At 43.8% G+C, this 15,143-nt stretch overlaps 1 protein-coding gene across 3 annotated transcripts in view; it reads right to left on the bottom strand.

Moving 5' to 3' along the window:
- DSCAM (DS cell adhesion molecule) overlaps positions 1-15,143 on the bottom strand; it is a gene marked incomplete at both ends in the record, with an annotated part of 734,316 nt that overhangs the window by 70,506 nt on the left and 648,667 nt on the right. For all 3 annotated transcript variants that reach the window (XM_080695506.1, XM_080695507.1, XM_080695508.1), the window contains one exon: positions 13,628-13,761. In XM_080695506.1, the coding sequence (XP_080551632.1) occupies positions 13,628-13,761 (134 nt within the window). The remainder of the gene's footprint in view (positions 1-13,627; positions 13,762-15,143) is intronic.

Genomic DNA, 15,143 nt, shown 5'->3' with positions numbered 1-15,143 from the left:
TGAGCCACGAGCTCCTGGGGAATCAAGAGAAGTGGGAGGCTAAGGGCCACAGAGCTTGGTAAGTGAGCCAAACCTGGGAGGCCGAAGGCCAGCTGGAGAGCAGAGGCAGCTCTGGTCAAGACAGGGGAGGAGCCCGTACAGGACCGGCCTCAGTGCCAGAGTTGGCGGGGGTGAGGAGGCCTGGACGTGGGCCCTGGAGGAGGGAGTAAGACTGCCGTGTCTTGGGAGGGAAATGCCTCCAGTGAGGGTGTGGATTGTGAATTCTATGATAGTAATGTCTAACGGCAGCCTTTAGCTCTGGATGGCACATTATTCAACCACTGTTAGCCTTTCTAGGAGGAGGTGACAAGTATGGAGAGAAAAAAGAAAAGAATAAAATTGGAAAAATTAATCAAGTGCTCATTTGGGATGGAGGATTTAATCTACTTGATTAAATCCCCTAACTTAAAACTCAACCAGAAGTGCTTATTCTGAGAAAGAGGGACAGTGACTAGTACTGCTTCCTTATGAGAAATTTTCTCTCAATATTTTAATACGAGCTACAGAAGCAGGGACCATAATTTCATTTCATTAGTTTTCTTTCCATGGGATGCTAGGTTTGGCAACACAACAATCTAGTAGTGTGTAAGCCGACTTGATAAGGTGGACGTGTGTTCATGATGTGAGAGTCTCTTCCAAACCAGAGATGCTGAGTGAGAAGGTGTTGATTTATCTCTGGAGTCCTCCTGATCCTCCAGCTGGGTGGATACTGAGAAGAGCTACAGGAGGGCGAGGGTGATAGAGAGGAGCAAAGCCAGGCTCACTGCTCAGGGCTGCAGGATGCAATGATGGAGTCAAGCAGGGGCAGGGTCACCAAGCAGCCTGTGAAGACTCATGGGCCAAATACGGCAGAATGAGAAAGATGTGGGGAGGCCAGAAAGCGTTTTCACAAAATTTAAATGTGTCAATATCAAAATATTTGCCTTTCGCCTGGTAGATTTTTAACTGTTTGGTCTCTTTTTCAGAGTCAAGACAGGGGTAATAGTGATTCTAGATTTTATATGCCTAAAGTGTAACTGAATCCTCTATGGGTTACTGTGATTGGGTATACACGTCATCACTGCAGAGGTCCAGAGGCAGGCGACATCCCAAAAGCTCTGTGTCCAGCCATAGGGCTTGAGCAGGCTTGGGGAATTCCTCCCCTGGCTCATGTCTGATTCTGCCCTGTGTCATCTCACCAGATGGAGTTGGATGGGACATTTGTGGACTATGATTGGCAATTACCCTGTGGCTATCATAAATTCTGTTAGCGGTCTGAAAAAAAAAAAAAAAAACAAAGCCTGTTTACTCTCTTTAAAAAGTATTTACATTTCTTGATTCTTACCAGAATTCAGAATCAAGTTAACATTCTTTGTAAATCACTTCCCAGAAGCAATAGCTCTAAGTGGTAGCCACAGTACTGATTTATTGATCTATCAGAAAAGATGGCATGGTGGTGCACACCTGTAATCCCAGTAGTTGGGAGGCTGAGATAAAGAGAATCATAGGTTCAAGGCCAGCCTCCACAACTTAGTGAGGTCCTCAGCAACATAGTGAGATCCTGTTTCAAGAATTAAAAATAGCCGGGCGTGGTGGCGTACGCTTGTAATCCCCGCGCTTGGGAGGCAGAGATAGGAGGATCACACAGGTTCAAAGCCAGACGTGCTGGCTTAAGAGACTCAGTTCCCAAATAAAAATATAAAATGGGTCTGGGACTGTGGCCTGGAGGTAGAAGGGTTTCCAGAAACCCCAGTAGCACCAAAAAAAAAAAAAAAAGAATAAAAATTTTAAAAAGTTTAAAATAAATAAATAAGTAAAATAGGGCCAGGAGTGTAGCTCAGAGGCAGAATAAAATGTGCCTGGTTTCTATCCCCAGTGCCGTGAGAGAGAAGAGAGACAAGAGAGGGAAGCGAAGGGAGGAAAGGAAGAAGAAAGAAGGAAGAAAGGGAGGAAATAAAGAAAGAATGGAGTGGGGGTATGCAAAGAGCAAAACCCCCTCTTGCTGATGTCATGTAACAGAGAAAATCCAGAAAGCACTTGGGGGAAGACTGGGAGTCAGTCTGAGGTCACACACTAACATATACCAGGAACTATCATCGATGCTGTACTTAGGAGGAGTGCCACGGTCATGAATTCCCTGCAGGCGGTGCTGGGGTTTCCTGTGGACACTGCAGAACTGGAAGCCTGACGGCCCATAGAAGAGAAGTAAGGACAGGAATTAGAGCACACCGGGAAGCACATGAGCCTGCTGGTCACCGTTCTCTCCTTTAGGCTGTGCTAAGAACATCTATGCAAAAGCTCATAGCTGCATGCCCTGTAATAATGACAATTCATAAATAAGTACCAAGTCTAGATGCGTGCCATCCATTGAGTTCAGCTCTAGTGTGTAGATAGATATGTTAAGTTCCTACCCGCAAAGAGTCAGAAATGATCACGGCTTGGCAAACAGACGGTTAATGAAAAAATGAGGCATGATAGGAACTTGAGCAATTCCCACTAAAATTCAGAAATAATGTGATTTTAATTCCCTTTGTAAATTCATCTCTGTCACGGTCGAGGAAGGGGATTGATATTTGTGAGATGTCTAGGAAAATGAAGGGAAACTTCCTCTGTGTGACTTAAAACTCTATTTTGGCAGTGTTTATAAGACTTCTGACATGTCTGCCTCCCTCCGTCAACATGTACGCAGAGTGGAAAATGCAGAAACGGGGTAAATCTCAGGATACTCAAGGAGGATGCTCACATTTTTAGTGCTGGCCTTGCCTTCTGTGTTGCTGCTTTGGGGCTGCTGGGCAGAGTCATAGGTTTCTAAAGAACTCATAGCAAGCTGTCAAAGAGTGTGAGAACCAACCAGGGGCTTAATCTTTTTCTGGAGCTTTGATGTCAACCCATGAAAAGCCCAGAATGACCTCTTCCAGAACCTATCTTCATTCACAACTTGTTTTGCTTTTGATATTTACATGATACCTTTTACTAATAAATCATCATTGTCATTATTGTTGTTATTATTATTACTACTGTTGTTGTTGTTGTACTGGGGATGGAACCCAGGGAACTCTACCTACAAGCTACATCCCTAACCATTTTTTATCTATTTTTTACTTTGAAACAGGATCTTGATAAATTGCTAAGGTTTTCCTTAAATTTCTGAGATAGACCTCAGCCTCCCAGATGCTGAGATTATAGGTGTGTGCTACCATGCCCAGCACAATAAGCTATGGTAAATGCTGTTTGATGATTTCTATAAAAGTAGATGTTTGCCCAACGATTGTTGAATTAATTTTTAAATCCCTCACATTATTTAGCTTAACGGATGAATGTGTACAGCTCTCTCTAATCCCCTCCATCAGGGGTGGCCCATATCTGCCCTTTGTTTATAGGACTCCATTTATTTTTATTCCATGGTGGGTTTTGGTCTTGTATCTGCTTGCTGTCCATCTCTCTCTCTACGGGGCCAGGATCTCTGAGGGTGGATCTTATCTCATCTTTTTCTACTACTGCCCTGAAGCCTGGTTCAGAGCACTGCACAGAATAAGTTTCTACTAACCAGTAACTGAATGAAGCAAAGAAATGCTTTTTGTACTAGGCAAATTTACAGTGACCCAGGAATGAATGGAATAAAAGGGACAGTAGTGAGTAGAAAATGACTTCGAAGTCATCGGGAGCTCAGATCAAATTGCTTGTCTGACTGATAGGAAAATAATTTCACTTTGAAAGCAATTCAAATAGCTTTTAATGAGAAACAAATTATATCAAAGAAATGGGGTACTTTTAAAAGCTTTGATATCTAATTATTAACACATACTTTTTCAAAACCTTGAAAGCTATGACTTGGTAGGTAGAATGTTCACAGTGGCAACTAAAAAATTCCCTCCAGAGCAAAATAAACAAAATGGATAGCTCTTTTAATTATATGGTAACCACATTTTCAGAACACATAAAATATGTTTATTGAATGGCAGAGGAATGGCTCATATCTTATTAAGAATGAACAGTTAGTTGGACCAATTTATGATTTTTAATGCTTAAGTATTGTTCATTTTGATCCAATTTTCATTATAGTTCACAATTTTCTTCTCTTAAAGACAAAAGATAATGTTATGGTACAAAGTGCTTCCAAAAGGCAGAGGCTAGAGAGGCCAGCTTTTGTAAAAAAAACAAAAACAACAAAAAAAAAAACTTGTTTTTTTGTTTTTTTGGGGTACTGGGGATGGAACCCAGGGGCATTCTACCTCCAAGCTATACCCCCAGCCCTATTTTTTATTTGTTATTTTGAAACAGGGTCTCACTGAGTTGCAAAGGACCTCACTAAGTAGTAGCTGAGGCTGTCCTTGAACCATGATCCTCCTGTCTCGGCCTCCCGAATGCTGAGATGACAAGTGTGTGTGCTGGTGGTATAGTGGTGGGCAAAGCTACTTGTTTTTATCTCAGCCAATTTGGATGGTTTTCCCTGCATTTGAGTGAGATTACTATAGCTGCTGCTACATAGGTGGTTGTTAGCCACTTTCTAAAAAGTCTTTTAAACATAACTCATTTTATTTGCTGGTCTTTCAAATATAAAAAAAAAAAGTTGCTATCACACCTTACAGGTGAACTAAAGTTGATGTCCGGAACGCTATGAGTTTTTTGATGTGTCTAGAATCAAGGATGCGATCTATGAACCAGCTGGCATTATTGCACCGTGCCATCTCCAAGGATCATTCCAACAATCCAACCTCCTTTTGCTTCAGTTTTGCCAGATCTCTTCTCCACTGTCCCACTACCTGCCACCCTGATGTCTCTCTGTCAAAAGTGCATTATTAATTTAACTTGATGGCTGTCATACCTATTTGAAAAACTCTGCACAAAAGAATTAATTTAACACCACACAACTTCTCACGCTGGAAAATGAAATGAGTGAAAAAGACTATTCTTAGTAATAATAATAATATATGCATGGCATACAGTATTGGGGGAAAATAGCAATTTCCATTCCTCCTAATCGAAAGAGAGTTAAAGCCAATTTAATCCCTTAAATAGCACAACCGTTCTGTGTCAAGCCCCGTCAATAAGATAAGATGTTTTCTAAGCCAGGACCTTCCAAAAGCTGTAACAGCTAGCTGATCAAAAGCGCAAGCTAGTGAAATTATGGGAGTGGTAAAACAGACCAGTGGTTGCCAGAGGTTAGCAGGCAGGGAGGGAGAGATAGGTTGTGGAGCACAGGGTTTTAGGGCTGTAAAACTATTTTGTACGATATTATTATTTGTTTTGCAGTACTGGGGATGGAACCCAGGGACATTCTACCTCTGAGCTACATCCCCAGCCCTATTTTTTTATACTTTATTTTGAAACAGGGTCTCACTGAGTTGCAAAGGACCTCACTAAGTAGCTGAGGCTGTCTGCGAGCCGAGATCCTCCTGCCTCAGCCTCCTGAATGCTGGGATCACAAGCGTGTGCCACCACGCCCTGCTCTGTACGATGCTATCATGGTGGATACATGGTACTGGGCCTTTGTTCAAACCCGCAGAACATCCAGTACCAGGATTGGGTGCTAGTATGAGCCACAGACTCTGGGTGATAATGATGAGCCAATGAGATTTTATCTATCATAACCAATAGGCCCTCTGACTCAGGGGGCTGTGTACGGAGAAAAGGAGGCACGCACAGTCTCTGTGCTTTCTGCTCAATTTTATGGGGAGGCTAAAACGACTCCAAAAATAAATTTAGCTCCATTTTATACATTTATTTATTATTATTAATTTTTTGTGGTACTGTGGATGGAACTCAGGGACACTGTTCCTCTGAGCTACACCCCCAGCCCTATTTTTAGTCTTTCTTATTTTTTGAAACAGGGTCTCACTGAGTTGCAAAGGGCCTCACAAAGTAGCCGAGGCTGTCCGCGAACCGCATCCTCCAGTTTCCACCTCCTGAATGCTTGGATAACAAGTGTGCACCACCGTGCCTGGCTAGCTCCTTTTTAAAAAAGGGTATTTTAGTCCAAGGACACACGGGGAGCTTTAGTCAGCAGCGGGGAAGCACATTCAGGGTGGCATATGCTGGCTGTCTGGAATGAATGAATGTCATTGCAAAGCCAGGATTCTGGTGGAAGTTTATCTGCCAAGCTGGGCAAGCAGTCTTGTGAGACTGGGCTTCAAAAGAGATTTCCAGGGCTTGATTATGCACAGAAATGCCAGTGGGATGAATGCTCTGTTCTTTGGGGCTCTGGAAATTACAGCACGGAGCTCAGAATTGTGAGGGCTGAGGTGTCTCCTACCCTGACAATACAGGTCACCTGCATCTAGTCCAATTATAGGAATTGGCTAGCGTCCTGTGATGGCGGGTAAAATCACTGGTGATCATATGAAAGAAAATTGAATGCAGGTTCCGTAGAAAGGTTGGGCAGTGATTGTCTGGTTTAGTTAGGATAGGTTAAGGAGAAAGAAGATCATTTTTAAAGTACACACCTGTAACCCCAGTACTTGGGAGGCTGAGATAGACAGGTCAAAGGTTAGAGGATAGCTTCACAATTTAGTGAGGCCACGTTAAAAAAATACAAAGGGCTGGGAGCGTAGCTTGGAGGTAGAATGCCGTTGGGTTCAATACCTACCAGCATAAATAAATAAGCAAGTAAATAAATAAATACAAAAAAGGACGAGCTTTTAAAAGATGCCATGGACTTTACCTCTGCCTTCCCATGGAAGTCTAATGAGTAGATGTAAATTGCAACATGAAGAATTGGAAGATTTAGAATCCTACTATATAATGCCTGTTCATTACATACAGAGGTATTTTGAAGGAATCTTCAAGAATAAACTTTCCAAGATTTTTCAGAAACCAGAATTGATTTCCTGTTAGGATGCTTAAATACATCCTTGCCTCAGGGAGACTTCTCTAGGCTTCCTCCAGCTGTGTGATTTGGCGACTAGATGCTGGGGGCTAGAGCAGTGTTTGCTTATCACAAGAACACAGAAAGCCTAGCCCGCACCCACCATGGGGAGAAACTCCGCAGCGCACTTGCGGAGCTGATCAATTGCAAACGTGTAAATGCAACATGATAATCTATGCTTAGGCCAATAGCAGTATTGCCATAACTTCTAGGTTTGTTAGTATAGGACAAAGACACCAACCATTAGGCCATGTAGGTGGAACTACGGAAAAAATATTTCCATTACAGAGGGTGAAAAGCACAGGCAGGTAGTCTAAAATCCTTGTGGGAAAGAAAGCATCTCAAAGTCTATAACAGACCTTTCTGCCTTATTAAGCAGCAACTTCATTATACAACTTTACTTCTATTGTATGACTCACAGTTATAACTTACACAGTTCAATTCAATACGACATTTACTCCACGTCCACTATTTTAACACAGCACCAGGTCTTTTCCAAGGTCGCATAATGTCACTCATCATAGCTCCAGCACTTAAGAAACTCCTAAGTCACTACGGGGCCAAACCGAGCCCAGGTCTAACAACAATCAAGATGTATGGTTGTGTTGAAATCACTGCTGAGGATACCGAGGCAGGATGGAGCCAGCTCCCTGGGGAAGAAGTGGCCTCTGGGCAAAGAGCTGGATTTAGAGGTTGGCCAATGTGGAAGGCAGACCTTGGTGCTAACCCTGGGTAGGACTGAACGTTCACCATTTCGGTCTCAGTAAAATGAAGACAACTTACTAACATCTCCTGAAAAAGACATTAATCTGAATAAGCTGATATAACATAGTATTTTTTAAAATATGAGTCATTAAAACAATTTAGTGGGACATGATGACCATTTAAAAATGAGTGTTGTGTGTGTGTACCTCTCACCCTGAACTCCATCAAGGTGTGTGGTTACAGTGCGCCAATAAAAATACAATTAACTAGAATAAAAATACAATAAAATAATCCAGCAGAATGGAAAATGCTGGAGGGAATCACAAGTTGTAAGCATAAGTTTCACCTGTACAGTGTTTGCTGTATGTGTGTATGTTGCTGTGATTACAACACATATTTCCTATTGTGGTCATGATAAAGCAAGTTGGAAAACCATAGCTGTAAAGCACTTAACCTGCAGTAGTTGGAATAAAGGCAGTGTTCAAAACTGCTTCAGAGTGATCCTTAAAGAACAAAGCCAGGTATGGTGGTGCAGGTCTGTCATCCCAGCATTCAGGAGACTGAGACAGGAGGATCGTGGTTCGCGGCCGGCCTCAGCTACTTAGTGAGGCCCTCTGCAACTCAGTGAGACCGTTTCAAAATAAAGAATAAAAAATAGGGCTGGGGTGTAGCTAGGAGGTAGAATGTGGGCTCCATCCCAAGTACTACAAAAAGAGACAGAGAGGGGGGAAAAAAAGCTAAAACAGGAGGACTGTAGAATTGAGGCCAGCCTCAGCTACTTAGTGAGGCCCTTAGCAGTTCAGCAAGACCCTGTTTCAAAATACAAATAAAAAGTGTCTGGGGAGTAAGTTGGAGTAGAGGATCCCTGGCTTAAATCCCTAGTACCCCAAAAAGGAGCAAGCATTTTTGGATAGAAGGCTGAGAGGAAAAGAAAAGTAGAGCCAGATATGGTGGCGCACGCTTGTAATCCCAGCATTCGGGAGGCTGAGACTGGAGGATTGTGGTTCACAGATAGCCTCAGCTACTTAGTAAGGCCCTCTGCAACTCAGTGAGACTGTTTCAAAACAAAGACTAAAAAAATAGGGCAGGAGGTGTAGCTTAGAGGTCAAATGCCCCTGGGTTCCATCCCCAAACCCGCAAAAAAAAAAAAAAAAAAAGAATAAAAAATAGGGCTGGGGTGTAGCTCAGAGGTAGAATACGCCTAAGTTCAATCCTCAGTACCACATACACAAAAAAAGACAAGTAGAACTCCATGTGGGCAGGTGCACACACGCACATATCCCTGAGATGTGGGGAGGTTCAGTGCTGCACGGGGAGAGTTCGTAGAATGTGAGACTGCCAGGAGTTGGTGTGGCAGTCTATCTAGGACATACTGAGGGTTTGAATGTTTTTTAGTAAGAGGGAGAGCGCGAGTGAGCACGCTCAAGAGAGCACGCTAAGACATTTTCACAAGAGTATGACGTGCTCGGATTTAGAGTTGGAAGGAACGATTGTGACAGAAACACGGGCAGTGGACTGGGAGTTGAGGCTGGTGCTGGAGAGGTCTCTGCCTTCCCTTTGGAAAGGTCTCTACCTTCCTTTTGGCTCCCAGGGAAGCTATTAGCTCCTGAGCCGCCACCATCCAAGGGGTCGGACTGAGATAACTGCAGAGAGAGACTCTCATGAGACCATGACTCTTTGCAGATTTACTTCCTCTGGTCTGAATCCCCTTTGCTGCCCTTGGTTGATAGGCTAAGCCTCTTCCTGCAAGCCAGCGCTGTGCACAGGACCCAAGTAACTGTCTCTCCCTTGATGTCTGATATCTGTCACCCCCGCCTGTGCACCCGCACCCAGCTGAGCTGCACCTGCATTGGGCACTGGCCCCTGTCACGCAGCATGGGGTGGGGACCATCGCGAGCGTTCTGCCCTCCCTGAGCTTCAGGATTTGTGCTCAGGTTGGGCCTCCTGGTTCCCTTGTGGCTGGATGAGACTGTGAAGTGCATTCTGCCCAGCGAGTCCCATCAAATCCCACCAGGGCGTTTGATGCCCATGCCAGCATCTCTGGAGACCTCTTTCTCTCCACCATTAAACTGACCCTGGATCCTTCCTGGAGTGAAGAGGACAGGCAGCGAAGCTACCAACAACTGCAGTGGCTATAAAATAAAAGAGAATCCAGCTGTAGGCTTGAAGATGGGAGATGGTAGGGTCAATAGGGAAGCGGGGAGAGAATGTGTCTTGAGTGGGCCTGTTCCATGTGAAGTGCTGGAGGGACGGTCTCCACGAGGCCTCGGGAAGTAGGAAGCCAGAAGCCCAGGATGGCTTTTCCAAGATCATCAGGGCAAGAGATGGAGATTTTGAGCTCCTTAGCCAGATGCTAGTTAAATTGTAAGAACAGATTCAGTGAGTCATGGAGACATGGTCAGGGGAGAGCCCTGGCCTCCTCCACAGCGTACCCTGACCTCAGTGCTCCATGGCTACCTTCCTTTCTTTAATCCTTTCTTCCTGGTACAGGGTGTTGAACTCAGGGGCATTCTACCTCCAAGCTACATCCCCAGTACCTTTTAATTTTCTCTTTTCCATTTTGAAGCAGGGCCTTTGCTGAGTGCCTCACTAAGTTGCTGAGGGCCTGAGTTGCTGAGGCTGATCTTAAATCTGGAATTCTTCTGTCTCGGCCTCCTGAGAACCATCCCATGCACCAGCCTACTGGCCTTCTTAGATGCAGCCTTGCAAGGTTAGGAGTTAAACACGCACCTGCTATCTAGGATTGAAAGTTGTTCAGACCTGGTGAAAATTACTCCCCTGACTTCCTGCAAAAGCCTGTTGACATGTCTGTGGTGGACCATACTGAGGACAGCCTAGTTGCTCACATCTTCTGGAAGGGAACAGGACTGCTAGATTCTCATTGGCTCACTCAGTGACATTTACTGAGTTACCTGTTCTGAGCAGGAATTGGATAGATATCCAGGGCTAGAATCACTGATAGGGATCACAGCTCATTCGTATAAGCTTTTATGTCTTTCAATATTTATTCTTCATTAATGAGAAGTTTTAGCTACCTAATTTCATATTTCTAAGCTCTGTATAAATGAGCTTAGCATTGGGAGGTCGATAAATTCCATATCTTAGTGCTTATTTAATATGTAGGGTTTTTCCCAGGCTGCTTTTATTCATGGAGGAAGGTTAGAAAAGAAATACAGCTTGGCTTCTTTCTAATGGGATCTGAGAAAGATATTTTGCTTTGGATTTTCACTGTCCGTAATAATCGGTGAATTGACAACTTAAATCATTACACATTAAAATCCCTAGCCAGACTCCATAACTTACACAGATGGGCAGATGGGTTCTAAATGAAATGAAGTTTTTAGAGGTTTCTCATTTCTGTGTCTGGTCGGGAAGCTGACATCTCATGGTGTTTTCTGACTTTAGGGTGAGATTAACATGAACTCAACACTGCGTTCACACAACATAACCAAAGCACATTAATTGAGTTAATGTAACTTGTTTGGTCACAATCAAATTTTCAAACTCTAATGCCTCATTAATCTGAACTAAGATAATATTATACACTAAGTACCTATTACTGGTGCGATATTTCACATACTTGAGAAACAAGTCTTAAGAATGTCCTTTTCCTAGGAAGAGAGATGAATTGGACATCTTGAGAGAAAATTAAGAACAGCAAAGAAGTTCGCTGAGGGACTCTTAAAAGATCAAATTACAGGCGCACTGTGTCCTGGTTTACCCTCCCGCGTTCCACATTCAACCGTGAAACCATTTCAAACAGAAAAAAAGTCAGACTTATGAACATGGAGAATATACAGGACTCGTGCTGCCCCCTGGTGTTCATTCGTATGCACAGGCAGGATGAAGACCCTCCAAACTCCACAGCCTCCAGTTCTCAGGCTTAAAATTGAGACACAGAAACCAAAGGTGTAAAACAAAACAAAACAAAAAAACAAAACAAAATCCCCCCAAACCCCAAAACACCTTGCTAATAATTTATGGTTTCTCATTAATTACACCTTGAAACAGAACAATATATAAAATTTAGAGGTATGCACACTCTGGATAGAAGTTATTCTCTCTCATCTTGACTTGTAAAGGAACTACTTTATTTTTCAAATAACTGAACTTAAATGATGTAGCTATGCCGGGCGTGGTGGCACATGCTTGTAATCCCCATGCTTGGGAGGCTGAGACAGGAGGATTACACAGGCTTAAAGCCAGCCTCGGCTGCTTAGTGAGGCTCTCAGGAACTTAGTGAGACCCTGTTTCCAAATAAAGTATAAAAGAGGTCTGGGAGTATAGCTCAGAGGTAGAAAAGCCCCTGGGTTCCACCCCCAGTACCACAAAAAAAAAATGCAGCTATAGTGGTGTAACATAACTGATCTTCTTAACTTCACTTAATGAGGGCACTGCTGGGTCTCTTCTCTCCCTGAAAAACTTAATAGATAAGGGTGTCTATAAAATCACTCACCATATTTCTGCATCTATAATGGTTTTTTAATATGGCCCCAAATAGCTCTGAGATGCCCTTATAATGGTTAAAAATCACGTAGGTGGGGACTCAGTCATGTCCCAGCTTTCTTGGTTGGTTTGATCTCATAATTGTCACTTCGGGGAGGGTCGAGAAAGAGAGTGAAGGTCACTGGCCAAGTCATTCCTATTTTGTTGTGTAAGCTCCTTAGTAATGTTTTGAGGATACCAAACTCTTTCATTTTTGTGTATAATTTTGAGCCTAGGAGGACAGACAGAGCCTAACATGACCCATAGCATCCTCCTGGGTATGTGTGTGTGCTGGGGGAGGGATCTCTTATCTGTCAATAAGACTCATCTCAAGTTAGCAGGCTTTTTTAAAGTATCACTTTTGTTAAAGGATTGAATAATAAGTTCAGCTTTGTAGCAGAAGGGAATTCTTACACGTGATCCAGCAAGATGATCCCTGAGGACATTCTGCTTAGTGAAGTCACAGAAGGGCAAGTCACGGTTGATCCTACTTACATCAGATCCCTACAGTTGTCAAATTCACAGAGTCAGAAGGCAGAATGGGGGCGGCCAGGGGCTGGGAGGAGGGGAATGAGTGAGCACGTAATGGACCTATACCTTCAGTTGGGGAGATGAAACATTTCTGGCATGGATGGAGACAACAGTTGTACAATATAAATGCGCGGTCTGTGCAGTGAAAATGGTTAAAACGGTAGGTTTTAAGTCTATTTTGTCACAAATAAAAAGAAAATCAGCTCACGTGTGCACTTCACCAGTGCCCACAGAATGGCTCTGTAGACCGACAGAAGTTCTACATCAGGACCTGGGAGATGGATTCACGAGGACACCTGCTTCAGAAGACGTCATGGCATTGCTATGAAGACATCGTGAGTTTGGATAGGCCATCTTTTTCTTGTCTTTTCTTTAAAATTTCCTTCTTTGATATAAGTTTTTAAAAACCTGGTCTCAGAAATCGCTTGACTTTATCATCATTATCCAGTGGCAACTAGAGTCATGATGACAACTACCACATTTTGAAACAGTCAAGTGTCCCCTTAATTCCCTGGGATGGGCCAGGCCTCCTACTGCAGAGCTGAAGGCCAGGTGTCCTCACTGCCGTCCCTGTCTCTGGTGCTTCGGGCTTGCTGGCAGCTCTTTCTCAGTGTGGGATGGGGCAGGGAGGGAGGACAGGTTGGGGGAGGGAGGGGGCACATGACTTGCTTTTAATGATCAGCTTACCAGCCAAATCAATAGGTCTTGTCCACTGACTATCAATTATGGAACAATTAAGGCCTCTGCACTGGGAGTTTGAAAAGCCAGCTGGCAGAGCCGTGGGAGCTCACCAGAAAAACAATAACTCCTGACAACCCGGTCCCTTCAAATGTCGCAGGAGTGTATGTTCAAATGAGGTGTAAATGAGGACTTTGCTTTGTATGTGTAGACAACCAAGGACAAATAAAATTGCTGGAAAGACCCAAGTAGGTGGGAAACAAAGACGGGAACGATCCACCATGGCACTGCGGCGGCGCGTTCCTGGAAAACGCTGGAAGAGCCCTGGGTTATTTACCAACTTACTGTGGGGTACGGGTGGGAGCAGAACACCGTGTACTTCCGGATGATGCCGTTCAGCTTGAGGGGGGGCAGCCAGGACACGAAGACCATGGAGGCCGACGCCGCGGCCGCCTTCACGCCCGCAGGAGGACCTGGAACTGTAAGACCCCATCATTTAGTCACCAAGTTGGAGCTTCCCGGGGCACTCGGCCTGCCCCCCACACCTCCCACTCCAGTGGCGCTGGCCCCTCGCGGCTGAGCTCTCCAGCCATCAGTGTTCATTGTGTTCCCCCAACACCAAGGAACCAAATTCCCAAGTTGAGTTCTCCACTCCTAGAACCTTAGGATGTGACTTCTTTGGAGGTAGGAAGTTTCAGGAGGTAATTAAGTTAAAAATAAGGTCATTAGGGCTGGCTGTGATCCAGTTTGACAAGTGTTCCTGTGTTGTGTTGTGGTTTTTTTTTTTTTTTTTTTTTTTGTGTGTGTGTGTGTGTGTGTGTTTCTGGGGATTGAACCTAGGAGCATTCTAGCTCAGAGCTACAAGCCCAGACTATTTAAATTAAAAAAAAAAAAAAACAGGTTCTTACTCAGTTGTTGAGAGTCTTGCTAAGTTTCTGAGGCTGGTCTAGATCCTGTGATCCTCCTATTTCAGCCTCCCAAGTACAGGGATGCAGGTGTTCACCACCACACCCTGCCCAGGGTTTGTGTTAAAAGGGGCAGTTTGGACACAGAGACAGGCACGCATAGTGGGAAAATGCATTGAAGTGACCCGGGGAGAAGATGCCACAGTATGTGGCTTTGATGGGCTGAAGACCCATCACTGGCTTTGCACAGCTCTGCCAGAGTTCTAGGTCCTGAGAAGCTTAATGAACGTCCCTGATAATCTATGGTGTATTCATCTATGAAGCCAGAGTAATAATTGTACCCAATTCTGGTTTCACTGATAGAATTATAAGAGATAATTTAAGTAAATAATTTATTTGAAGTTCTGTATACAGTGAGCACTAAAGAAATTCCAGATATCATCTGTAATCACTATTGTTCTTTTCTCTGATTATAGGTCACTGAATAATGCTAGCCTTTACTTTTGGGCTCAGTGCTGGGTAATAAACTCCAGTTATGCAGAACTGCAATAGATAGATGCAGGGAAGGCCTGTCTGTGATATATTTTCCTGCAGCATCTCTTTTCCATAGATTACACTTGGGTAATCCAGTTTTTTACATGAAAATCAAGGCAAGCTTGGATAGTTTCTTTGAATGCCTGGTCATTGTAGAGTGAATATCTGACTTTAGAGTTAATTGGTTCACGTAAAGAATGTGGCCTCCAGACAATGCTGTTCTTGTATATTCTCCTGATTGGACACTACCCCCCTTCCTAGCTGCTGGGGATCTTCTATCTCACAGGTTCAAGAGCCATGGGCTCCTTTCCTAGAGTCTAAGATGCCCACCGTAGGTAGACCAGGTCTGTAATAGGACTTAGAATCTTCTGCCCAAACCTGTTCTTCTCCCTCATTTTAGGATATGTTCTAGATGCCCGCTT

Source organism: Muscardinus avellanarius (genome assembly GCF_963383645.1).
Source record: "Muscardinus avellanarius genome assembly, chromosome: 5".
NCBI classification, from domain to species: domain Eukaryota; kingdom Metazoa; phylum Chordata; class Mammalia; order Rodentia; family Gliridae; genus Muscardinus; species Muscardinus avellanarius.
This window is presented reverse-complemented; position numbering and strand designations above follow the sequence as displayed.